Genomic DNA, 27,838 nt, shown 5'->3' with positions numbered 1-27,838 from the left:
AAATTCTGAAACAATAGTGTACGATTTACAATGAACAATTTGTGCAAGTTGATTTGGATCATTACATTAGCGGACGCATGCTTTCCATATCCACTTGTCCTCCAGAGGAAAAACTTCACCTGCTTTTCAACCCCGCCCTCCGGTTGGTTCTCCCCGCCTCTTACCCGGTCCTGCTGTGCCTGTCGCCCTGTCAACGGTTGAGAAGAGGCAACATGGGTCATGCAAAGAAGCTGTAAGCCACGGAAAAGATAGCTCTCCTTTTTCAGAAAAGTAAAGAAAAAAATTCCGTTGAACAAACGCAGCCAGAAGTAAGTAACTGTACGGTTCACAAGGTTTTACACGGAATCAATTGTATTTATATTTTATTTGAGTGTCTCACTTCCTCTTTGTCAGTGCAGTTTGTTTCGAGATGTTATACGTTTACAGAAAAGTAAGTTAACCTTCATGGGTTATGGAAATATTTACCCCAGTGTTATATTCTTGGGAAAGAGATGCAGTAGACAGCAGATCTTGTCAAATGTTTATTGTTTAACCTTCTCGGGCGCAAATCGTGTTATCGATGGCTACATTCTAGTCCATTGTCGTGATCTGTTGTCCGTCCAACAGACAGCTGTTGGAGACATGTTTAACCATCGAACAAAGGCTATTGTATTGGTCCATTGAAAATGTGTGCGGAACACTCATGACCAATAATTTCCAATGGTTGAACCTTATGAGAAACAATAGACATATCGTGAGTGTCTGTACTTTGCGACTAGGCCACAGGCAACTGGCTGCTAAGGGATATGATTGTTTTTGTGTCACTTTCCAAAACTGTGGTTATTCAATTAAGGCATTTAAAAAAAGTTTACGAAAAATATTAAACTATAGATTTAGTGGTGGTCTGAATCAACCCATGCTCCTCCTGTCGTAGCTATGACAGTTGTGGCACGTGAAGCTAACTGTTTTGTGTCCTGTGGCCCAGGGCTCCACTGCTGACACGTCTTAATCTGTCTCACAGAGCAGTTTGTTTTTTCTTTGTATACATTAATCCCTCAACTTTTCTTTACTGTTGCTCTCTCTCTCTTAACATTGGCCTATTGATATTACTCATGTATGAAAACATCATTTAGCAAGGTCCCCAGACACATTTTTATTTTGTACTGGGCCCCTGTGGGAATCAAACCCCGGCATTGCAAGCTCTTTGTTTTACGACATTGCAAGCTCTTTGTTTCTACTACACAAGATGTAGATACACTATAGCAGACATAGCTCTGAAGTCATACAGTAAATGCAATATTTACCCAATCACAATAATTTTTAACCCCTAACAAATATTTGCTATTTAAACAATGAATGAAATCAAAGCTGCCCATAAAGCATGACTCACCAGAGGGTACTTTTGGTGCACTTTGACCAGACAGGTGGCTCTCAGCATGGTTCCATCTACACCAACTGCAGCCCGGCAGAATAACTCCTCTCATCCAAACTTGTCCAGTGTGGTGCTGTGTGTGTGGGAAGAGTAGGGGGGCATGGTGCTGGTATTTGTATTATTGCCCTGTTCCCCATTTTCTATTTGCTTTTTCTATTCCTTCTCCAAATTGTCTGCTCCTCTTGTCCCTCTTCCCTCTATCTCCCTCCATCAGTCATTTTCCAGGGTAGTCAAGAGTGAAACCAAGCCCTCCTCCCCTCTAATCATGCTGCCTGTCTGTCTGTCTGCTGTCAGGGTCTGGTGCAGAGTGAGAGGACCATGGGAGATCACAGGGACATTTTTTTGATGGGCTGTTTGAAGTTCTGCCCTCTTCTTAATGAGGGCCTTGGCTGATGATGGCCTTTCCGTCTGGAGCAGGCAGAGGAGAATTGATCAATTTCTCTATTTTACTGGTTTATCTATGGGTCTTCTCCAGTAAAACAGAATATAATAGAAATGGATGTGATTGAACAGAGTTTGACAGCGGTTAGAGCACTCCACTGGTTCTACTCTCTCACGGAGATAGTACTTATTTGCTGTTGGGTAACATTTCACCGTAATCTAATGTGCCAGTCGGTCCTTGGCAGTGATCTATTCTATCTCACATAGTTATTGGTCAGTGTGTTAGTGGCCCAGGAGAAGCATTTCAAGACAGACTTCTGCTAATGGTGTCCATGGATAGATGAGCTAACTTGGTTTTTATTGTTGATTTATATCTATCTTTTTCATCTATTTGAGTGGGCCTCTATCTCCTGATGAAGTTTACTACATGTAAGTTTAGGTCATGCCATTTAACGTATCAGGCAAAACCAAGAGAAAATATTATTATAGTTGAGAAAAACATTTTGTCCACTTTAAGGAAGGCTTTGCATTGCAAGAGTAATGTGGTCCGTTTGCAAATCACCAGTTTGTTGTAGAATGTTCACCCAGTTTCGTGACATTTTGCAATGCCCTATGTGAGACTTTCGGGCCCTGTAGTACACTGCCAGGATTAGAACTCCTGATCAAAGTAACACAAGCTGTGACTGAGACCAGTGGGCCACATCTTCTGCATCATATAACTGACGTCAAGGTCAAACCAACTTGATGCATTTACACAGGAATCTGAGAGTGGTCACACACCACCAGTTAACCTTTTTTAAAATTATTATTATCGTTGGAAACCGGGGGCTTTCTTCATTTGCCTCTTTTGATTCAGCTGCCCTTTCTCACTGTGAAAAGATGGGAGAGAGGGAGACCGTGGGAAGATGGATAGATAAAGTCAGATTTATAATGTTTATTGTATCACTCTAAATATACCCTTGCAACAAATCTACTGTTTAAGCATTAATACATTAAAGAAAGCTAGATATTACATAGTTGCTCATTTCAGGTTTGTGCGTATGTTCTTTGCTTCAAGACTTGATGGAATCTTCCCAAAGTCGATTATCTTAGATGTTAAGGTAGGTAGTGTTTTCTTCAGACTGCATTTAACTGAAGTTCCCTGATGCAAGGGGCTAAACATAGTGAAAAATCAAAGCAGCTCTAATCGGAGCAAAATGAAAACATACCATTACTTGATTTTGTCCCGCTCATAACTCAGGATCAGGAAGAAGCTGTATGTGTCGTGAATAACGATGCATCAGGGCTGACATATTAGGTCTATATAAAACAGGTCAGCCTTCAGGTTAAAATACGACTGTATCACAGGTGTTACTGGAGCGTCATGTTAATTATGTCATGCTGCCTACCTACCATTTATTTTCATTGACAAGATGAGGTCAGGATGTCATTTTGTTTACAGAGAGATTGATGGACTTCAGGCTTCCTATTAGTTACCTCAGAAAAGTTGCCTCGCTGAAGGGTCTTGAGAAATCCCCAGTCAAATTAAATGCTTATGAGATCATCTACAAGCTTTCTCCATTTTAATTATTTTTTTTCCCAACACATGGTGTCAAATGAAACTCTGCCCATGCATGTGCCATTGTTTAAAAGAGGGAGCATCAGTGGTTTTATGGAGGCTAGTCTTCTGATTGAACGGGCAGGTTAAAACCTGCAATCCAGAACCACCAGGAATGGTTGGTTGTACTAATATGGCCTGGCCTGAGGCACCTGCCCTTTCCCTGTGTTATCTCACAAACTGTAGGCTTGACTGTGGAAGGTGATGTTCCAATGTCCCTGTCCAGAATTGATGTATGACCCTAACTCAAACAGGTTACCACTATAACTGATAAGATTAGCCTACAACCACTTGCAGATTGCCATTGGGTTGTATATGAGGAAAACCTGTCGAAACCCATAAGGTTATCTTGAATCAACATTTTAAGCTGGATAGGTTAGGCAAAAAGAGATTTGACTGAAAACAAGAGCATTGAATACGGTGATGAATCATGTATCCGCCTTCCAAAATCGGGGTTCTCTTGTTAGTCACAGAATTGCATGTGGTGTGAAGAAATGTTGAGTGTCTTGGTACATAATTCACCTCCATACCTATGCATTTGAGAGTAGTGGTGAGGCTTTTCGGTGAGCTGACTCTCATGGCTTTGCTCATCTGAGTCCCAAAAAACAGCTTGTTCAAATTGCTTCAAAATTCAGCAACCATGAAGGAGAATCTAATTTCCAACATAAATCCCCAAAAGTCTCCCATTATATCAGCTTGTGAAATGCTTTTTCCATTTTTGTCTGGCCTAATCATCTGGAAAAAAAGCATTTTGGTCCCCCACTGATGAAATCGGATGTGGGACTGTGTAACAGCTTTGTTCTGTTCAATCTTTAGTTCACATGCAATTTCCCTGATCTGCTCTGCATTTTTGGACAAATGAATGATGATATTGTTCAGAACAGGCATTTTCAAAAGGTTGTTGATTAGCGTATGCAAAGATCTAAGAAGTCCATTAACACATGTGCTTGCATAGCTGTATATGGAAAATTCTCTGTTCACCCCAGTCTGCTGCATAGCTCAGTGGTCAGAACAGCTGTCTCAGCACCGAAAGTGATTTAATAGCCAGGTCAAGTCTATAATTTGTGTTTTTATAAACATTTGCATTCAAACTCAAAAGAACAATATAGAATAAACTATGTATTACTCAAGAAGATGTAAATGAACATCCCCAACAATCAGATTGAGATTAAATGGTCACTAGGCTGCTATGGAGAGTTCTCGTTATGATTGAATGCGGTGATGTTTTTGTTCTATGGTATTTAATTTAGTTCTATAATTTATCACATTGTGGCAACTTGGGTGAATGATGTTTCTTACTGTTCAGAGCTGGCATTTTCAAAATCGATTGGCATGTGTGCTTGCATGTTTGTTAATTGGAAATTCACATGCCCCGTCAAGGTGCTATGTAGAACAGTTGTCAGTACAACTCTTGTGGCCCTCGTGCCCAGAATGTGTAGGCAGTTCCTGGATGATGAAGGCATTGATGCCATTGACTGGCCCTCACGTTCCCCAGACCTGAATCCAATTGAGGACCTCTGGGACGTTATGTATTAGTGGATCCGACGACGCTACCTAACGCCACAGACTGTCCATCAGCTCACTGATACCCTGATCCCGGTCTGGGAGATCCCCTTGGACACCATCCGCCGTCTCTTCAGGAGCATGCCCAGACGTTGTTGGGAGTGCATACAGGCACGTGGGGGCCATACCACACTACTGAGTCACATCATGAGTTGTGGTAAAGAAATTCACACAAGTTGGAACAGCCTGTGATTTGATTTTTAATGTGTTTCCTTCATCAAGAAGTTGATTTAAGTGTTCCCTTAATATTTTAGCAATGTTGTTTGAGCAAAAAAATATAAAAATAAAATCTAAGCCTAGTTCGCCCGGCCCGCAATTAAAAGATCTGAATGTTGTTGCTCTCGCTGGATTCAAACTGAGGTCTCCTATGTGACAGGCTACACCACTAAGCCATTCATTGTTGAGTGTTCTGCATTATTAAACCAATTAGTCAAAACTCCACAGTTCACGAAACTAGTTCACTACATTAGCTAACATCCAAACCAATAACAGGTACAACAGATTTGATACACTACATTCATTGCATTAAATTAGAAAGAGATTACTGTAGGGACCGATTGGGACATACTACCTCCTCATAAAATTGTGTCTCGGCATTAGATTATTTTGTCACGCATTAACATCATACCAAGTTTGAATATTTAGCTAGACTCCATTAAGCATTGTGATAAACTGACTTATGTTTAAGTTTACTTCCACCACAAATAGCATCTATAAACTGTATGGCTTTTGTCACTGGCAGTTTTAACAGCTTAGCCACTAATAGGCATACTAGTATCTTCTTACTACTTGGAATTGTCATAGGAATTAAACATTCCACTGCCAAAGCTCTCTCTTTTCATTGCACAAAAACATTTGTTTTTCTTCCGTTCATGAATGACATTGATACAATAACTGTCAATATACACTCACCTAAAGGATTATTAGGAACACCATACTAATACTGTGTTTGACCCCCTTTCGCCTTCAGAACTGCCTTAATTCTACATGGCATTGATTCAGCAAGGTGCTGAAAGCATTCTTTAGAAATGTTGGCCCATATTGATAGGATAGCATCTTGCAGTTCATGGAGATTTGTGGGATGCACATCCAGGGCACGAAGCTCCCGTTCCACCACATCCCAAAGATGCTCTGTTGGGTTGAGATCTGGTGACTGTGGGGGACATTTCAGTACAGTGAACTCATTGTCATGTTCAAGAAACCAATTTGAAATGATTCGAGCTTTGTGACATGGTGAATTATCCTGCTGTAAGTAGCCATCAGAGAATGGGTACATGGTGGTCATAAAGGGATGGACATGGTCAGAAACAATGCTCAAGTAGGCCGTGGCATTTAAACGATGCCCAATTGGCACTAAGGGGCCTAAAGTGTGTCAAGAAAACATCCCCCACACCATTACACCACCACCACCAGCCTGCACAGTGGTAACAAGGCGTGATGGATCCGTGTTCTCATTCTGTTTAGGCCAAATTCTGACACTACCATCTGAATGTCTCAACAGAAATCGAGACTCATCAGACCAGGCAACATTCTTCCAGTCTTCAACTGTCCAATTTAGGTGAGCTCGTGCAAATTGTAGCCTCTTTTTCCTATTTGTAGTGGAGATGAGTGGTACCCGGTGGGGTCTTCTGCTGTTGTAGCCCATCCGCCTCAAGGTTGTGCGTGTTGTGGCTTCACAAATGCTTTGCTGCATACCTCGGTTGTAACGAGTGGTTATTTCAGTCAAAGTTGCTCTTCTATCAGCTTGAATCAGTCGGCCCATTCTCCTCTGACCTCTAGCATCAACAAGGCATTTTCGCCCACAGGACTGCCGCATACGGGATGTTTTTCCCTTTTCACACCATTCTTTGTAAACCCTAGAAATGGTTGTGCGTGAAAATCCCAGTAACTGAGCAGATTGTGAAATACTCAGACCGGCCCGTCTGGCACCAACAACCATGCCACGCTCAAAATTGCTTAAATCACCTTTATATCCCATTCTGACATTCAGTTTGGAGTTCAGGAGATTGTCTTGACCAGGACCACACCCCTAAATGCATTGAAGCAACTGACATGTGATTGGTTGATTAGATAATTGCATTAATGAGAAATTGAACAGGTGTTCCTAATAATCCTTTAGGTGAGTGTAGGTGACGATAACTGACTTTTTCGTCATGTGAAAAGACGGGAGAATCATGGAAACCCCTCCTCTTTTACTGCCCAAGTGGTTATGATCTAAATTCCCTCAAAAAGATGCATACAGATGCATACTTAAAAAATCCACCAGAAATGATTGCACTATAAACATAAAGTTTTATATTAGGCTTGCTATAAAGAGGCTACTGAAGCTTTTAGCCAGCAAAGTTTTTGTCTATCTTGAACAAATCCTAATGCATACTTTGTTCTACCCAAGGCGTGGATCGAACACTGGTCTCCCACATGGCAGTCCACGTCTCTAACCACTATGCTATTTAACAATTGTAGGTCAGTCAGTCAGTCACACAAAGAGACATTCACTCTTCAGGCTTACACGGTCCGGAAAAAAAGAAAATTTGATATCCAAATAGATGGGTCTTTCGCTGTTACAATTTGGTTCCATAAATTCACTAAAATTAGCTGTTTTACGTCAAATGGCTTTACCTCAGATGGGGTGGGTGGTGCCTTTCAAAGTCAGTATTTTCAATTGTTTGTTATATCACCAACATCTGCCCAATCGGTGTATTAGGATAAATATGTATCACTGTCACATAACCAGACACATAATTCTTCCAAGAATCACCAAATCCAGGATAATGTCTGAGATTGCCTGTGACGCACTTTCATATTCGCGTAGATGGACAGAGAGACATCTGCATTCCCCTCACTAATTTCATTGTGGGGGACAGTAACTAAATCATTGGTTCCAGTTTTTGACTGTTGAGCTAGAGTTGCTCCTACATCTCTGCCACTGGAGAGACTTACACAGTGCATTGTCTGATTTAATAGTTGTCACTGCCCCATAGAATAACCCTATATAACCCTAACCCACAGGCAGGTCATCACCACCACCGGGTCTGCTCCTGGGTGACATGACAACCAGGGAAAAGGGATGACTATATTCAACATCACAGAATAAAATGTCTGGGCACCTATATTCAATTATCCTGGCCTAAAGCCCAGGGGGGACAACTACAGGAGTTTTAATCTCAACCTGACGAGGCCATTCTGGGATAGGACCGAATCTCTCATCATCACTGCAGATTAGATCTTAAAGGAGCAAGGTCTACAAAGGCAGGCAGACTGACTAGGTATTGAAGGTATTGTGTTTTGTTAATTAAAAAACGATAGAAGACCCACAGCCGTTAAGGAGAAACTGTCTAAACTTTAATGAGGATAATCGGCAAGTTGAATGGTCTGATTATACAGCCTATTAAACCAGGGAAAAAATGTCATTCCATCCAGTTGTGTCGTTTTTCATGTTACCAGATGGTGCTGAGTGAGTCATTGCCAATGGAAAGTATTTTCTGGTAGGACTGGCAAGCTTTTATAAAGAATCTTAAGTTAATTTGCGAAAGCTTTAATTACTTTGGAATGTTAACCACCAATGTCCTTAAAACTTATGAAACAAGACAAGAAGTCTGAACATTGTGCTCCTATTTAGATTAAGTAACAGATGGCACAGTGACAAGCAAAGAGAAAGTGTTACTGTCAAAAAGCACATAACACCCCAGCTGTAAGTATATCCATGAAGATTCAATTGGAAAACACCTGCACTTCCAGGGCCACATTTTTCTTTGAGACTAAGCATTTGATCTTTGAAAGGCAGCTTTGTCTTCCTGAGCATTTTTTAAATGCTACATAGAGCTTCTTTTTTTGTCATGTTTTTTGTGCATTTTAGCCCTCTTAAACCTTCTGGGTTTTTCCAGTTTGTATCAGTTGAGATTTCATGGGGTTATAGCTACAATGTGCCCTAGATTTCGCACCTACAATTTTTCATATATAGCTGGTAGCTGTTCTGTATGAACCATACAACACACTCTAGACAAGTGAAATTGTAGGCCGTATAAAACCAACTGGAATCTAAGTGCAATAAGCCTGATCTTGTAAATCACAGTCATGTTCCAGCTGTCAAAGCACGACCATGGACAGATTGTTCATTGTTCATTATCAAGATTTCTCCATCTCAGTGGCTCCTACTGTGATGCGGGAGCTGTTAAAGACATACTACATTATATTACAGGCTATTTGTTACTAGTTGCCAATGGTGAGAATCAAACTTTGGAGAGTCGATTACACTATTTTGGCCCACATTTTGAATTCCTTGATTTCTGTGTGTTTTAATGATTCTTCAGATGATCGCCTGCTGCCCATTGTCAGTGTATCACAAGCCCATTGGTATCTGTTGGCTTCACCTGCACAGTGCTTCACGGGTGATACCTGAGACGACTCTGGTGGGGTTTTCTTTTGGCTCTAGCAACCCGTCTCTGAGGCCTCAGCAGCAGAAGCGTTTTCGATTTCCTGCCAGTTTGGTGTGAAACAAAGACGGACCTTGTTTTCGAATATCTTCCTTTCCTGGGCCTAGCGGTCTGGAACCTGGGGAGCAGGGTAGGAGTGGCCCGAGGCAGTGGCCCGAGGCGGTGTCCAGAGGCGGTGGGGTGGTCAGGGGATGCAGAGGGGCATAATCAGATGGTCAATTAAACTGACCCTGGTCTCTCTCCCCTGTGTAATGATCGTGTCTAGTCTCTTTCCTCTGTGTAATGGTCGGGTCTAGTCTCTCTCCCCTGTGTAATGATCGTGTCTAGTCTCTTTCCTCTGTGTAATGGTCGGGTCTAGTCTCTCTCCCCTGTGTAATGATCGTGTCTAGTCTCTTTCCCCTGTGTAATGATCGTGTCTAGTCTCTTTCCCCTGTGTAATGGTCGGGTCTAGTCTCTCTCCCCTGTGTAATGATCGTGTCTAGTCTCTTTTCTCTGTGTAATGATTGTGTCTAGTCTCTTTCCTCTGTGTAATGGTCGGGTCTAGTCTCTCTCCCCTGTGTAATGATCGTGTCTAGTCTCTCTCCCCTGTGTAATGATCGTGTCTAGTCTCTCTCCCCTGTGTAATGATCGTGTCTAGTCTCTCTCCCCTGTGTAATGGTCGGGTCTAGTCTCTCTCCCCTGTGTAATGATCGTGTCTAGTCTCTCTCCCCTGTGTAATGGTCGGGTCTAGTCTCTCTCCCCTGTGTAATGATCGTGTCTAGTCTCTTTCCCCTGTGTAATGGTCGGGTCTAGTCTCTCTCCCCTGTGTAATGATCGTGTCTAGTCTCTTTCCTCTGTGTAATGATCGGGTCTATGACCAGGAAGAATGGTACTGAATGGTTTAATTTTTTGTCTTCCTGTTGAGAACTGGCGTTTTCAACATTACTATGATTGGCACATGCACAGACCTAAAACTTTCATAGAAAATTTCTGGCTATTCCATGATGCTTCATATCCCAGTGGTCAGTGCAACTCTGTGTAACTCAGGAATATTTTTATACACACGCACACAAAACTGATTGAGATCAATGGTTAGGCACATGACAGCCAGGCTACTTGGCCTGATGGTCAACTGGCACTGGTCAGTGCCAATGGAAACAACATAGTCTGGGCTTTGGGGTCAAACACCAGTGTTTGGCACTAGTTGAAATGAGGCGTAAGTGAAAGAAAAAAGTGGGGGACATGTTTTCCATTGGCTTGTTTAAATTATTTTTGTGTAATAAGGCGCTGAATGTTTATTTAATGAAAATAAAAATGACCTCCGCAAGTATTAGGACAGTAAGCATTTCTTTAACCTAATTTGTATCAGATTTATTTGATTAATCCCTTTTTAAATCTGCAGTTGTTACTAAGTGCTTATACCCAGCCTAATACCCCAAAGAGCAGGTAACAAGAAAGGAATTGATGCATGGAACAGCACCCTAGTAGGGTCTGGACCTAGGAAGAAACCTAGAATGGAACCATAAATATAGCTCGTCAAAAAACTATTTTGACTTTATACTCCTAATAGGATTAGAAAATAAGCACTGTGAGGTTAAAGAATGGCCATTGCTGTCAAGCTGTCTTGTTCCCATCTACACCGCTGGCAAGATAAAATGTGCATGGAATAATGTGTCTGTTCAAAGGGAGAACATTTGTAAATATAGATAATTAACTACATGTTGACATATTGAAATGATGGAAACAAAATGGGTTACTAAGCAGGTTGTTTTATTTTCCACTCTTTTTTTCTGGGGCATCATACAGAATGACAATGTCCCCAGAAAGCACAAAGTAAGCCAACCGTTACCCAAGGAGCGAACAATTGTGATCCTCCACTCTGCTCCGCCCCTCGCTTCTCACAGCCACGTCAGGACACGATCAGATAACAACCACACATTAACCTCACCAATTTATTAGCTTACTTCTTCCACTAGATCACACAGTATACCCAGGTAAAATGGCCAGGAGCAAGGCATGGCAACTTTAAGTGTTGGTTTGACACTGCACCACCAACCTGCATTCCTTGGGGCTGTGTGTTCAATGAGAGGGGTGTCTGGCACATCAATTAGCCGTCTTGTAGGTTCAATGAATGGACTTGCACAGGTTAGTACCATGGTATTCTCCTGCCTTTTAATTCAACTGATGTCATTTTTTTGCAGAACAATGGAGTGCATGAAGTAAAACCGAAAAGTAGAAAGTATATGCAAGTATGGAATGCATACACGGTATAGCCTTTATAGTATTAGTCCACACATGGAATAACCTGTGTAGTATTACAGTGCACACATGGTATCTCCTGAGTAATAATACAGTGCACACATCGTATCACCTGTGTAGTATTACAGTGCACACATGGTATCACCTGTGTAGTATTACAGTGCACACATGGTATCTCCTGTGTAGTATTACAGTGCACACATGGTATCTCCTGTGTAGTAATACAGTGCACACATCATATCACCTGTGTAGTATTACAGTGCACACATGGTATCACCTGTGTAGTATTACAGTGCACACATGGTATCTCCTGTGTAGTATTACAGTGCACACATGGTATCACCTGTGTAGTATTACAGTGCACACATGATATCTCCTGTGTAGTATTACAGTGCACACATGGTATCTCCTGTGTAGTATTAAAGTGCACACATGGTATCACCTGTGTAGTATTACAGTGCACACATGGTATCACCTGTGTAGTATTACAGTGCACACATGGTATCACCTGTATAGTATTTAAGTAAATACAGTTGTGCTCATAAGTTTGCATACCCTGGCAGAAATTGTGAGATTTTGGCATTGATTTTGAAAATATGACTGATCATGCAAAAACACTTTTATTTAAGGATAGTGATCATATGAAGCCATTTATTATCACATAATAAATCATTTTAAATCATAATGATAACAGAAATCACCCAAATGGCCCAGATCAAAGTTTACATACCTTTGAATGTTTTGCCTTGTTACAGACACACAAGTTGACACACACAGGTGAAAATGGCAATTAAAGGTGAATTTCCCACACCTCTGGGTTTTTAAATTGCAATTAGTGTCTGTGTATGAATAGTCAATGAGTTTGTTAGCTCTCACCTTGATGCACAGAGCAGGCTAGATACTAAGCCATGGGGAGCAGAAAATAACTGTCAAAAGACCTGTGTAACAAGGTAATGGAACTTATAAAATTGGAAAAGGATATAAATAGATATCCAAAGCCTTGCAAATGCCAGTCAGAACTGTTCAATCACTTATTAAGAAGTGGAAAATGCATGGATCTCTTGATACCAAGCCAAGATCAGGTAGAACAAGAAAGATTTCAGCCAAAACTGCAAGAAGAATTGTCCGGGTTACAAAAAAAACCCTCCGGTAACTTCACGAGACTCCGGCTGCTCTGGAGCACAATGGTTGTTTCAAGGAGCAAAATACGACAATACATTATGGTCACAACCAAAGGCGCTATGTTTGGAGAGGGGCCAACAAGTTGGGTCAACAAGTTGATGTTTTGGGGGTGTGTGAGCTCTAAAGGAACGGGAATCTTGTGAAATTTGATGGCAAGATGAATGCAGCATGTTATCAGAAAATACTGGCAGACAATTTGCATTCTTCTGCATGAAAGCTGCGCATGGGACGCTCCTAGACTTTCCAGCATGACAATGACCCTAAGCCCAAGGCCAAGTTAACCCTCCAGTGGTTACAGCAGAAAAAAGTAAAGGTTCTGGAGAGGCCATCAGTCTCCTGACCTTAATATCATCGAGCCACTCTGGGGAGATCTCAAGTGTATGTATTTTTTAGTTTTTTTTTTTTTTTTTTTTTTTTTTACAAATGGTACGTATACTACCAAATCTCCAAGGGTATGCAAACTTTTGAGCACAGCTGTACATGATAACACCTGTATATTATTAGAGTAAATACATGGTATAACCTGTTTAGTTTTCACTGCAGTGACTATTTGTCCAATAGTATCCACGTACACATTTTCCATAACTGTTGAATTTGAATTTCCACAAACGTCATACTCTACGTTGGAGTGTCCATGAGGAGTATTTGAACATATTTTACTAACATGTTGTTTAAATCTTAAGTATGACATGGAATTCAGTCATAGCACATGGAAACAGAATGCAAATGGCAGTATTGGATCAGTTATCGGTGTTGCCAGATACTCTTAAATCCAGCATTCTGAATTGGTATCAACAATGAAAAAATTATATCAGTACGTCCCTTATTCTCCATCTCCTATTGCATGGATCATACTGGATCTGAAAACAAATTAACATCATGGCTATATATAATAAGGTAATAAGGTTATTCTTCATCAGAGTCCCAAGTAGAACACTGAGCTTTTATTTGGCCATTTCAATGCAATAAAGTGTTTTTGCCTCAGTCCACCTGGATTGGTGTAAACTCCATGTTTATTAACATTCAAAGCCCTCGGAGAAAGCTGTATAGATGGGATCTTGATTGGCATAATCTGATTTAAAAAGAAAAGGTTAACATAGATGAAAGTAAACATTCTTCCTAGCTGCATTTTTGACTGACTGACCACCAACCACAGAAATACCATAGATTTCTGAGCAGCCTTTGAGGCCACTTTTGCTTTGCTTCCAGCTATCCTCTAAAGAAGTCCTTTGTCACACTTCACTGGCTTTGTTTGCCATAATCCCCCGTATTCATGTCATTACTGAAATGGAGGCTGTCATGTGAACCAACGCAGTTTCCCATGGTGGTTGCAGACTCTTGATAGTCATTTCAGAGACCAAGCACCTGGGAATGAGAAAAATACAGAGTATTGTAGTAAGAACAGCTAACTTATACAACCTGACTTTAATGCACCTAATCCCTCTGAAAGTTGTTCCTGAAATAGTATTTGAAAGCATTCAGACCTAAGCTATAGACCTGGCAAAGGGAGGTCAACTTCCGGTCTAGACATGCTAGTCCGCCCACCACAGGAGACAACTCTGCCTCCGTAACTCTCCAATGTCTCTCTATGGTCTTGGTGTTGATCAGAGGGTTGTCTGCAGAGCCTGAGTGCTTTACAACCCGTGGGCCTGCCTGTGCTCTGACTGTCTTGTATTGTCAAAGGAGAGGTTGAACAACGCATGCACACAAAAGAGCAGTAAAGCAGTAAAGCTTGAAGAAAAAGACCCTTGGGTTTTATAGGGGTTAAGCTTGAGGGGTTTATGAGAAACCAGTGCCCAGCCCCTCGGCCACTTCCTGTGCTGGTGGTTGTTCCAGACAGTGCAGTATGAGTGTGAGAGGATGAGAACCAAATCAAGGAGATGGAAAGACCAAACTGGTTCGGGTTTTGTTTAGAGCTGACCACAATAAACCTCATCGTTTGGCTATGTTGAAGTGTAAAGACAAAAACTCTAAATGAAGACTATGTTGTAATATAAGAGAGTTGGTGTTTTCTTTTTCGTTGATACAGGGACAGAATATTTTCCAGAAAAGTTTTAAGTATGGCCTCCAGCTGGAGTTTTATCGAAGATGAGTCTTTGGTATCCCTTTTGAGTTATTGCAATGGGCTCTGTTGTGCTACACACACAGTAACCCAACCCCTTTCTCTACTTCCTAATGGGGGCTCCTAAAAGCCAGCACATTCTTGTGGGCAGCACTTATCTCTAAGCGTGATGGCTTTTCGTGCCAGGAGGGTGCTGAGGGAAGCTCTCCGTTTGCCTGCAGGTCTGCTGCAGCCAGCACCACTAAACCACTCCCAACTGTTTTCCCACCTGCCCACAGAGAGGTCCACGCGGCCAGGTGTTTCTCTGTAGGTCTGTGGGAACGGCTCATAGAACGTCCTACTTAATACACGTCATTGTTTCTTGTCACAAGGTGTGTAACGTCACAACAGAGACTGGTCTAATAAAGCCTAATAGTTATTGTATAGGTTGTGTTCAAAATAAACCGAGGCAATAGAGATGGCACCAAAATCCTATCCTACCTAACGGTGAATCCATGACATTTATACATTTTCCTCCCCCACATTCAGACGTAGCTAAAACAGGGACTTGCATTGCATTGCACTCCATGTCCATTCAGGTACACACAGTTCTCCAGGTGTCCCTGAGCATTGACACACAGCAAGCCGTACTGACACTTTCGGCAGGTGTGTCCGCTAAATTCCAGTCCACCAGCATTCAGTCCGTCTCGTGAGGCACCCGTCTTTCTACCTTCATCACCATGAACTAGAGTCCAACACCCAGCTGCCAAAAACAAAGCTGTAAATCTGTCACTTGTATTGGCCCGAGGCTTTTCAAACTGGTATGTAATACTATATAGACAATGGCTAAAACATTTAAGTGTAAATCTGCCATAACATTTCTTTCTTTTTTTTTTTTCACTCTTTCTGCAAACTCTGTACCTGCTTCTTCCTGGCTGTCACAGCTGGTCGTCAGTGTAGAGGGATGTCAATGCTCCACACAGCTCTTCTGTTTCTACCTAATAGAGCCACCATAAACGGTGATTAGACCATCACTTCATCCATCTACAGCCTAATAAGTGACTGATTTAAGGAAGACAAATATAAAAAGGAAAATCCTTAAATCCTTATGGTTAAATCCTTTACCAATTTATTAAACTTGAATAAATTGACTTAAGGGGTGTTCACACTTCGGGGACTTCCTATTATCCGCCTATGATTTTAGGTGTTTTTGTATAATATATATAAAACAGTTTAAATATTTTGTTTTCTTACAAATAATATTGCTGAACTTCCCTTTTATTTTATTTCAGTTTAATATTTTAGTTTTTCCAGTATAACCTTGCATCACATAAATCTTATGCTTGCATATATTTGTTGTTTCATTGTCTTAATCGTTCATGTTTATTGCTGTAATATCTGCATATCCTGTTAAAATCCAGTCTAAATCCTCTTTCTGAACTTAGAATGCTTTTCCCCTGATGGCACACCGTAACATTGTCGTAACGTTTAGATGTCCAGTTTAGTTTTACCATTCCCAGTTCTCACTAAAATTATCTGCTGACTCTGTATCTTTATTTTTACCAACCAGCCAGAGTCAGTGAATCCCTGGCACTCTTATTTGCTGCAAAGTCTATCTTTTTCATTGTATACAGTACACTGACATATTTGTGCCAAGTGATATCTTTCAACTTCCTTTCAACTATCCTGTCTCGTGCAACTTCTTATTTATGGCCCCTGCTTGATGTCAAACTTTGAGGCCACCATGCCTGAAAAGTAAACCACGCACCATCATTTTCTTTGACAGTGGAAACCTACAGGCTTATCCTGAGGGGTAATTGTATTTATGGGGTGGAATGTATGGCTGTTTACATTTGAAGTTAGTTTTTAGTCTAAGAAGAACCAATAAAACAGAGCAATGCACAATGTAGTCTAAACAATAAATAGAAGAATCCTTTGGTGGGGACTCATGTTTACGGCTGGATATATTTTACAAGTTAGTAAGTTATCGTCGAGACTCAACAAGTGTCTCATAAATATGTAATGTTTTCAGTGTATTGAGTCCAAAACACCTAGACTAAAATACTAAAAGACTGTAAGTTATAAAATATAACCCTGTTTCCCAAAAAGTTGTGATCCTGCGTAAAATGTAAATGAAAACAGAAAGCAATGATGTGCAAATCATTTAAAGCCTATATGCAATAGGAACTAGTACAAAGACAACATTTCAAATGTTTTATTGTTTTTGTTTCTTGAAAAATTTATGCTCACTTTGTATTTGATGCCAGCAACACTTTTCACAAAAGTTGGGACAGAGGCAACAAAAGAGTGGAAAAGTTGTGTAATGCTAAAAAACTAAACCTGGTGGAACATCACACAACTAATTAGGTCAATTGGCAACAGGTCAGTAACATGATTGGGTACTAAAAGATCATTCCAGAGAGGATGGGTCTGTCAGAAGTGAGGATTGAGAGGGGTTCACCACTCTGTGACAGACTGCACAGACATAGTGTAACAAGAATGCTTTTCAACATTAAAATTGCCAATAGTTTGATCTCATCATCTATGGTACATAATCATAATCATTAAAAGATTCAGAGAATCTGGAGAAATCTCTGTATACAAGGACAAGGCCGAAAACCAATATTGGATTGCTGTGATCTTCTGGCCCTCACGCAGCACAGCATTAAAAACAGACTGCATTAAAAAAAAATCAGTGAATGGGCTCAAAACTTCCGATAACGATTTTCTGTGAACACAGTTTGTCACTAGAATCTACAAATGCAAAGAATTAACCATATATAAACAAGTTCCAGAACCGCCACCGCCTTCTCTGGGCCAAAGCTCATTTAAGTGACTGAGGCAAAGTGAAAAACTGCACTATGTTCTGAGAAATCATAATGTAACATTTATTTGGGGAATCATGGATGCAGCTTCCTCCAGACTAAAGAGGAGGTGGACCATCTGGCTTCTTATCAGCGCACAGTTCAAAAGCCTGCATCTGTGATGGTATGGGGGTGCATTAGTACACATGGCACGGATGACTTGAATCATCTGTGAAGGCACCGTTAATGCTGAACAATATATTTTTGGAGCAGCATATGCTGCCATCCAGGCAACATATTTTTCACGGAAGTTCTTGCTTATTTATGCAAGACAATGCCAAACAACATTCTGCATGTATTGCAACAGCATGCCTCCATAGTAAAAGAGTCTGGGAGCTAAACTGGCCTGCCTGCAGTCGAGACCTGTCACCCATTGAAAACATTTGGTACATTATGTAATGAAAAATACAACAAAGGAGACCCCGAACTGTTGACCAGCTGAAATCCTATATTAAGCAAGAATGGGAAAACACTTCACTTAAAATTTGTCTCCTGTGCTGCCAAATGCTTATGGAGTATTGTTAAAAGAAGAGGTGATACAACACATTGGTAAACATGCCCCTGTCACAATTTTTTAGAAACAGGTTACTGGCATCAAATTCAAAAGGGCATGTATTTTTCCAAAAACAATAAAATGTATGTTTTCAACAGTATATTTCCCTGAAAATAATTCTGCAAACCTATATGGGCCCCTTTCATACAGACAGATATGCACCGCTCTTTGACATAATTTGCCAGCATTATGAGGGGTTCACCACCATTTATTTTTTATCTCACTAGCCAGCTTGTCCAATAATGCATTTGTCATAAATGATCACGGCTGCGTTGATATTAAATATTAACTTAATCCCACTGATATGTATCAAGGTGGTTTAGTGGAGTTATACACTTTATGAATTAATAAGGGGGACGGAACATATCAGAGTGTCTAGCTTACAATGTGGATGAACACCTGTTGACATTTTAAGAGCAGCGCACAGTTCAAAAGCCTGCATCCATGATGGTATGGGGGTGCATTAGTACACATGGCACAGTGGTAGGGATGCGCTTGAACATACCGAAATATAATTACCTGATAATGCTCATTGTGTAGTGCTGCGCTTTCATGAGCGCCAGAGATGAGAACAGGCAATGCAGCAACCGTGACCAGAACGATGCCCTAGTAATGATAATGCGGTTACTAGATAATCCCAGTATACCCACATCTCCAAGCACCACCACACTACTGACTGAGACCGTTCACCCCAGCCAAGAGACATCTAGTTTGAGAATTCCACTCTGTGTGCAGAACCTTCATGATCTTAGCCTGGAAAGATCAGAGAAAAGATAGGTCCGTAGCCACTAGCCAGTCTGTTTTGACATGGCTGTGTGTAGTGATATCCTGACTGTGCGCCTTAAGGGAGCATTGGGGCAATGGTGAACTCCTCTTCGTATTACACTCTCCTCTCCCTGGCTGTATGCTATTAACCACTTGAAGTGACGTATAGGACCTGTCACAGTATATACTGTCCATGATTTGTAGTACTTTAATGTTCATACTGTATCTCATAGAAAATTGGCTGGACCACCGTGTTTCTGACGTGGCGTAAAGAACTAATGGCTGCCGTGTGTTCCATAACTGTGAAAATACTTTAAAATCTCCTAGAATAATGCTCAACACGTTGCATGCATTTTAGTGGGAATCAAGCCATTCAGTATGGAATTCACCAGAAACACATCTGCCTTAAGTAGGAAATGAGCCTCTCATAGTTTATTACCCACATGGAGTTGCATGCCAGTTTGTATGCACTGTGGCAACTTGCAACCTGACTCGGTGAAGCAGGAAGTAAAGCCAAGGGGCTTAAATTAAAAGCTGAAGAAATATGCTGCTGCGCTGGGCCCTCTCCACATGCTGTGGATGTGTACTGCGTTGTTATCAGTGCCAGGTGCCTGGGTGGTTAACTAAGCAGGCCAGTCAGGTGCACCTCTTCAATGGAATGTGTTTCACAGACTGAGCTGAGCTTCACCGGAACTCCGAACCGTGGCAGAAGTTTACAAGCCCCCTTAAAAATGTCTGCACCCCTGCAGAGACTGCTCTTGGAAGTGGGCGCTCCTTCCTGACTCGTTTCCTTCCTCGTCATGGGAACTAGATCCCCAGACTGATCACAGTAACTTTCAGGTGGAGGATCCAGACTTTTTTTCACGAAGGGGATTAAGGAAGAGAGTAGGGTTTAAGAGCTGTAATGTATCGTATGGTCATTTCGAAAGACCACACATTCAGTCGTATCCGTAATAATGTTTCCCCTCTGTGTTTGCTGATAGGGAGTGGGCAGTAGGCTAATTACTAGGCTGAAATGATAAAGGAGGGAGCCTCAGTCCTGAGCTGATACATTTGTTGTATCCAAGAGTGACCTAGTTGTTCATGTGACTTAAATCAATACTAGAGGTTGAGACTGAGTAACAGGTAAAACCATGTACTAATGTGTGCTCCTGGTAACCTGTAACCTGTTCCCATGCTCCCATCTGGCTTAGCTTTTTATGGGAGGACATGACTTGTGTCATATGATAGGACAGTAATGACCCTCTTCCAGGCACCTGTTTAATCTGGGCTTCCTTTAGCAGCTTGATGGACAAACTTACTAGATAAGGGTTATTTTGAAGTTCTACCCTCCCCCAAATGTGTTTGGTGTCAATGCTAATGAGGTGGTCCGGGAGGGGAGACTGGCTGTAATTCTTCTGATAGTGTTCCAATTGCGCCCCCCCACGCCCCCACCTGTCATCCAATTACATTGCTGCAGTGTCTGGAAGTTGGGGGAGGCTGACCTGTTAGGAACTCTGGTTAAGGAGTGGGTGGTGGGGCAGGAAATGCCTTCTAGTGAACTGTGTATATCCAGTCAGTCACCCTTGCATGAAAGGAGCAGTTAAACAAGTCTTTCACTTCTCTCTGTGGATGTTAATCTGGATAAGGTTTTACTTCATTTGAACAGTAGGAGGTAAGCCTTACTGTTTAAAATGCCATTTCTATAGGAAAACCCACATTGACGGATACATTGAACTGTTATTGCCACAGCTAAATTGTGCTTGGTTAGGAAATATCCCTTTGAAAATCAGAAAAGGTGGTTTAAAGTAGATGACACAAGAATCAAGGTCAGGCATGCATTTCTTGTTTATAGGAAGCTAATTGTTAAAGTATTTGAGGGATTTTGGAGCCATTGAATGTTTCTCTAGCCATGCTTATTAAAATGAAATTGCTAGTGTATCGTAGAATGGTTAATAATGGTCGTAGTGTTTGGGTGATTCAAAGGATTGTTTATTGTTGAGGTGACAGCTCAGACACGGGAAGTGAAGGAATTAACATGAGCCTCTGGCCTCTGGGACAGGTTCCTGGTCTGATTTAAACAATTTGAACATGGAGCTATAGTCTTCTGCTTGAGAGACAAATCCAGCTTTTGGTAGAATGAACAGGTCTATCTGCCACTGCCACTCAGTCCATTCTTGTCACCGGATTTGATGATGTGCATACTTTTATATCTTCATTCTAGACTTCAAATCCACAAGAATTGTCAATCTGAGCCATGTTCTTTGTTTGAGATGGCCAGGGGAGGCCTGTCCATGGTTAGTGTGACACCTAAAAAATGCCCCTTATTAACCCTACAAAAGTCTCTATCTGCCTGTAAGAAACTGCCGTTAAGTGATCATAGTGTTTTGGTGACTTGTCTCGTTATAATGGAGGTGACAGCCCGGACCCAGGAAGTGATGGAATCAACACCAGCCTCTAGCTCCATTATGGGGAAATTGGTTTAATTTGAAACTTGATTACGTTGATACTCTTTCTTAGGCAAAATAGTTTTTTGTCAATTAAAGTTGAGGTTTGAATAGGTCATTATTGTGTTTTACTTTGACAAATAATGCATGATGGCCTACATTGTGGCATAGTTCTGTAGTAGTGTAGTGTCACCTGCTTGGTTTAGAAATGCAAAAGGGGGTGTTTTTACTCCAACTAAGCATCACTCCCGTTACCGTAGATTTCTGGCTTTGGGACTGTAATTGTGGACAGTTGGCAAGAGAAGAACCTAAATGTAGTCACTCGAGACACAACTAGTGCATGCAGGTTTCAACAGATACCTTGGCCATGTGGTCACTGGACCTGTAAACCTCTGGGTTTTCTGGGTGTATTAAGCAAGGGTTGATTTTGTCCAGTGAGATAAGAGGGGTTTGTTTGTGTTTAGGAATTGGTTTTGTTATATTATTCATACCAGAGTGGTAAATTATCTTAAGTCAGTGTTGAATAAGGGCCTTTTTGTACTACAGTATAGAGAACAAACTTAACACATTTACATTGGCATTTACCACCAGATAAACTGGGAGAGTGTAATTTGAAAGATGTGCACGAGCAGCCAGGTGTTTTTTGACGAGCCCGGATACCTTTGCATTTGTTTATGTTACGTCTCCACCAATGTAACAGTCTTCAACTAGGATATTGGAACCCAATTATCCACTAACAATTAGGGAAACAATTCCATAGTAATGAACTAACCTAGTCAATGTCCAGAAAGCAATATGGTGTATTTATTAAAGATATATCAAATTCATTTCAGAAATCTAGTAAACCCTTGGTTGTCAATATGTAGCCTACACAATACGTTTCTCCTCACACAGCTTAGAGGAAGGGGTTTTAACCCTGATTGCTCCATGGCACTGGTTGTGGTCGCTCACCCTCCATTCCAATTAGCCATGTGCCGTTTGCAAACAACTGCTTTGAACTGACATTCATTTTTTGAGTTGGCTGGCAGTAATGAGCCCTAGAGAAGGAACAATGGCATGATTCATGCCGTCCAGGCTCAGTGCTCCAACCAACAACTGTTGGTTTCACATGGACAAAGAAAAATAAATCATGCTCGAGGCAGAATTAGAGACAAAAGAATGAATGCAATAAATTGATTGAATGTTATGATAGAATCCAGTTGCAGATGCAACCATACCTGGTTTGAAATGTATCAAGACATGCAGAACTATTTATTTGTGTGTTTAGCAGTCACAACTGCTAAACACATGCTGAGCTAGGGGCTTGTAGAATTATGATACTTAATGTTTTCAGTCTGTCCTTTGCCTTTCAGGGGTACTGCTTTCTCTGGGCCTTACTGATTGAAATTGGCCCAAAAGATTTGTTCTTTTCACTAAATTCACTAACTGACTCCCTTTCCAGCCATTTCCAGATGTGTCACTGGCTTTAACACGTCATCATTACCCCCTGTCCTCTGTGTCAGTAGATTAGGAACAGAGTGCAGACAAGATTTTCATTTTTTATTATTTCCAAGACCGAAAATGTCTGGCATGTCAGAAAAATAACCTCAAATGTGGATCAGTAGAGCATCGACCCATAATTATTCTTGACCTGTCATTTCATGCAACCTACGAAGTCTTGGATTCTAATAATAACAGTTTTCATTTCCAAACAAAATCATGTTCCTTTGTTATATTTGAGGTCTTGATTTTGAAGTACAGACTATTTGACCAGTGAATTTAAGAAACTGGATGAAAGTAGGTGGCCAAGTATCAAATAAGGTATTTCTGTCATTTTTCATAACTTTTAAAAAGGGCTTACACCTTGTTTTTCCAAACTCACAGCTGTTCCCTAATAATCACTCTGGACAAGCGTGTCTGCTTTAATGACTTAAATATTCATGTTTTTGTTATGAAGATGAGATATTTGTTTAAGACAGAATATGATACGCCATTTTAGGCGTGAGACGCTAGATTATTTTGACATCACTTTCCGAGGTAGCGGGTGCCACATTTTAAGTCTGAAGGCTGTATCTGTGCGGCACACATGCATGTCCCTAATTGTCCTGCGACCGACACTTCCAAACCTGCGTGGTGTGCCTCGACCACGCCGGTGTAGATTGAAACGCCATGGAAATTACTATGCAAACTAAGATATGTCTACCGTTTTGTTCTCTCCCTAAAGTACCTTAGGCTGCAACAGACGTAACACATGCGCGGGCATCTTTTTAGCCAGACCCCTGAGGTGGACTGTGTATGAATTCCCTGACTGTTATTGACCTGGTAACTAACATGGAGCTGTCCATCCAAGTGCTGTTGCTGGTGATGGTACAATGTTTGAGGCACCGGTGTGTTTATTGGCGTCCCAACAATTCTTCTTTTTCCCAATCGTTTTTATACATGGAGTCAAAGGGACTTCAGAACCAGGCTTCTTACATCACCGCTCATTCTACTCAAGTGTACATTGACTGAGAGAAGACTCATCCGGTCTTTAGACCTTAGTAGCTACAGTGAGTTTCTGTTGGAAAAGTGTCACACGTTGCCCAGGAAAGTGACATGCAGTAACTGACATTTTCACCCGTATAGACTATAAAACAATGTGTCTCTGACGCAAATCTGTCAAAAGTCTTGTTCATTGACTTTAGCTCTCATAGCGTAAATGTTTTTTAATAAACGCTCTAGTCTAGACAATGTATTCAGCCATTTGTCTTTAAAATAACCTTTTCCCAGAAGTGTCCTTAAACTTCTTAAACTTTCTTCTGGATGAAGGTGTTAAATGTAAAAGTAGAGAGGAGAAACCATTTGTTACTTCTGCTGGTCAGAGGTGGGGATGGATTTGCGATAGGTTCAACCAATATTCAGCCCGTTTGCTCTGCTAGTCTTAAAAAGTGCAGCCACGTATCTTCCCTGGCTCAGAGGACCCTAGTACTGGCCAGCAGGTAAAACTCTATCTCCTGTTTGAATGGCAGCTTTAGAAATAGTTATCCATTTATTTGGCCGGTCTATGGACTCCTCTGTATCCCGGTGAGTCACTGGGCTCGCTCAGCTGTGACTCCTGATCTCTGATTACCATGCCCCCTCACCTGACCCCAAGGATACCTGGCCAGAGGTCAAGGTTTAGAGGCTGGAGGTCAGAGACATTGTGGTGACAGGAGCCTATCGGCAGATCTCAGAGATCCTTCCCCCTCAGCTTACAGGGGTGACCCATTGATCATTCTGGATCAGCTAAATGTGGGCAGGGTATGGGGCTATTCAATATCATAGTAATCCAACTTTTCAGTGTCCTGGAGAGGGTTGACCTGTTTATTCTGTTCCTTCTGAATAACAACTATTTATTTTCTAGTACCTCTTTTTCTAATTTTCTCCTATCCCTTTCCCCTGGTTTCAAGTTACACAGGTTCACAAAGGTAACTATGATACGTGAGTACATCTCCTCTTCCTGATTCCTCCTGCTGTTGTCTTTCAGGCTGATGATTGACTGAGTGTGACGATGTCATTCACCAATGTTGTCCATGTCCTGGTACTGTTAGCCGTATGTGACCAGGTCACAGCTGATAGCATCAACTTCTACAACGTCAAACCCCCCGTGGAAGGTACGTTAGGCCTACCCGTTGACATTTTCAATGCAATATTTATATTTAAAAAATGTATTTCGAAAGAGAAGTTCTGTGAACAGAAGGAATTTGTGTGAAACAGTTCAGTCCTTTGACACAGTGTGAACGTCTTCACAGCCACTCCGTTCCCTAAGAGCTTCAAGTGCTTCACCTGCGAAAGAGCTTCAGACAACTATAATTGTAACCGCTGGGCTGAGGACAAGTGGTGTCCACAGGGTGAGTAAAAGCCTCAATCAGACCTTATCTTCACTGGTCCTTTTCCTTGCCATTTTTATTTCTGCTACGCTGTTAGCTTACAGTTGTCCCATTATCACTAATGCATGACAAAGCCATTGACTGTATACTTCGGCCAAACCTTCCTCAGATACCCAGTTCTGTATGACGGTACACCACTTCACCAGTCACGCCAAGACCGTGTTTGTGGCCAAGAGGTGTGCTGCTGTGGAGCAGTGTCTTGCATCTGGCTGCAGACACCACCGGGACACGGGTCACACTGTCAGTACATCCAGCCGAACCCGTCATACACACACAATACACAGTAAACCATCCGCCGTCGTTTGTTTGAATCAGCTGAAACATATTTGCCAATACTGCTGCCCTTGTGTTAGGAATTTCCCATCGCTCAATCCGCTGCCTCTCCTTGTCTTTCTCCCTCTCGCAGGAGTGCGTTTCGTGCTGTGAGGGTATGGTTTGCAACGTGGAAGTCCCCACTAACGGCACCAATGCTGTGTTTGCCATGAGGCGGCAGGCCTACAGCTCAGCCCCTGTGAGGACGTGGGGCTCCGGGCGGTCAACATTACTCACCACCCTGGGCTTGGGGCTGACCCGACTGGTCCTGCTTTGACACGGCTGTCCTTCTGAGCAGATCCTTATGGAGGGATGTACGCCAGACCAGTCCCGCAATGTTCCTCTGTGCGACCTTAGAAGTGTGACATGTCACATGGATCGATTAAATCAACCGCGAAGGACTTCTGCAGTGTCACGATGGCTGATGCTTGGTTTATCAAGGTCTGCTGGTGACAGTGGTTGCTTCACCTACATCTGCCAAAAGTTTGGCCAAAAAACCTCTAGGGCAGGGTTTCTTGAGCTATGGGTCCTGACACAAAGTGGGTCGTGATGTGTCAGAGACAATTTATAATGGTTTAACACTGGAATTGATTTGGTGCAACCACAATGTCTGTTAAGTGCACTAACATCAAGTGGGGGACCACTAAAACTAATCTGGCTTAGAGCCCCCCCAAAAGTGCATGTTTGAGCTTGAGTCCCAGGGAAGCATAGAATTTCTCATTTGGGTACCGGGATGAAAAAGCTCATGAACTCCTGCTCTAGGGAATCATTAGAACTGACTGAAGGACAAAGAACAATAATTGAATCATTAGAACTGGGAGGAGATGCGTTCAGGAGCAGACTCGTGACTTTGTGTTATGTCCATGGCTGATTCAACGATGGATGTCTGGTAACTGTTCCTTCATCCGGACCCTGCCACAGCACCAAACTAATTGTACATAGCATGCCCAATGAGAGACAGAAATTGGGAGACTGTAAATGTTATGTTGAACATTCCTCCAGATTGTTCACGGTCCTGGGGATGTTTATCATGTGCTGTCTTTTGGGGATTTCACGCTACTGCATGGATCAGGAATAAGGCTGTGACTGACTGGACCAAAATAGTACACCACATTCCCGCTGGATCTGGGAGAACATTTGGAGGTTAATATGGTCTGGTGCTCAATTTTGTCAAAATCTTGAATGAGTACTTGATTTATAGTATGTTTCAAAATGGAAGACATTTTGCACTTGAAAACTGTTGTTGAATTCTTTTTTTTATAATGTAACTTTGAATTGTCTATAATAAAATGGAAAGAACTATACTTCTGTAAAGATTATCTATTCATTTTTTCTTCACACAACATAGTGTTACACTTTCAAGATCTCTTTACATGTTGAGATGATGTTAACTGGCACATTTTCAGTCATGCAGTACCATGTCTGTCATCATAGCTGCTTTATATACATAGATCCTAGCATGGGAGGCTTATGCTCATTGTGTTGCCCCATGTTTTAAAGATGTCTAATAACATATTTTCTTTGAGCTGGATATTTCACAACATTTACTAAGATGGCCTGTGACATTTATTTTAGCTACATACAAGGTCCAGTTGACTTTAAATGCGCACGAAAAAATATTACTTTGTTCTGACTAATTGAAAAGGGTATTTCACATTTGCAGAAACCTGCTCTGTAGTTCATATTGAGTCTCACCACTAAGCCGGGAAATCTGAGAGAAATGTGTTTTTGCTGTGATGCCGTTCACTGGAGCTTGGGGTCATTATCAGGAGCTGTTTTCTTTCTTTCCTGGGAGTGTTTTTCAGAAAGGCACTTGACTCGCCTTGCAGTGAAGACGTTGCGTGTTAGACCAGCGTTATTGCTCGAGTTGGATCAGCTCGTCTGTCATCACAGCCACCGTAACAACACCCCTATCTAGTGAGAGGAAAGCCAGTAGGGGCCTCATCTGTACCCAGCCTTTCTCTGTACCATGAAGATGGGTGTTGAAGGAAGTGTAAAAACAAACTTAAAAAGAAATAGAGCCCGGGGCAACCGGATCATTTTTATCCTGTCTGGTGTCTTTTTCTTCCCACAATACCTTTATAGAACTTTTTAACAGGATCTAAAAACCATACAGGTCATATAGAACTGCAACAGAGAAAGTGTGTGTATGTGTGTGTAATATTGGGGGATGGTTTTCTATTGT

The 27,838-nt window shown here is 41.6% G+C and overlaps 1 protein-coding gene across 2 annotated transcripts; it reads left to right on the top strand.

The window, feature by feature from the left end:
• Window positions 1-136: 136 nt before the first annotated feature.
• On the top strand, window positions 137-26,957 carry lypd6b (LY6/PLAUR domain containing 6B). Of its 2 annotated transcripts, none has more exons than XM_010879938.4 (5): window positions 137-308; window positions 24,939-25,065; window positions 25,204-25,302; window positions 25,451-25,581; window positions 25,748-26,957. In XM_010879938.4, the coding sequence occupies exons 2-5, from the start codon at window positions 24,963-24,965 to the stop codon at window positions 25,928-25,930; spliced, it is 516 nt and encodes a 171-aa protein (XP_010878240.1). In that variant the 5' UTR covers window positions 137-308; window positions 24,939-24,962; the 3' UTR covers window positions 25,931-26,957. The 2 variants fall into 2 exon arrangements, with proteins under 2 accessions (XP_010878240.1, XP_019910684.1); XM_020055125.3 differs by lacking the exon at window positions 137-308 and adding an exon at window positions 20,438-20,682.
• Window positions 26,958-27,838: the final 881 nt, after the last annotated feature.

Source organism: Esox lucius, chromosome 16, assembly GCF_011004845.1.
Source record: "Esox lucius isolate fEsoLuc1 chromosome 16, fEsoLuc1.pri, whole genome shotgun sequence".
In the NCBI taxonomy this organism is placed as follows: Eukaryota; Metazoa; Chordata; class Actinopteri; order Esociformes; family Esocidae; genus Esox; species Esox lucius.
This window is presented reverse-complemented; position numbering and strand designations above follow the sequence as displayed.

Excerpts from the sequence above, each read along its gene's own strand:
- lypd6b (XM_010879938.4), top strand. The coding sequence starts at position 24,963 with ATGTCATTCACCAATGTTGTCCATGTCCTGGTACTGTTAGCCGTATGT. Across the intron at positions 25,303-25,450 it reads GGACAAGTGGTGTCCACAGG|ATACCCAGTTCTGTATGACG; the intron begins GTGAGTAAAAGC and ends AACCTTCCTCAG. Across the intron at positions 25,582-25,747 it reads ACCGGGACACGGGTCACACT|GAGTGCGTTTCGTGCTGTGA; the intron begins GTCAGTACATCC and ends TCCCTCTCGCAG.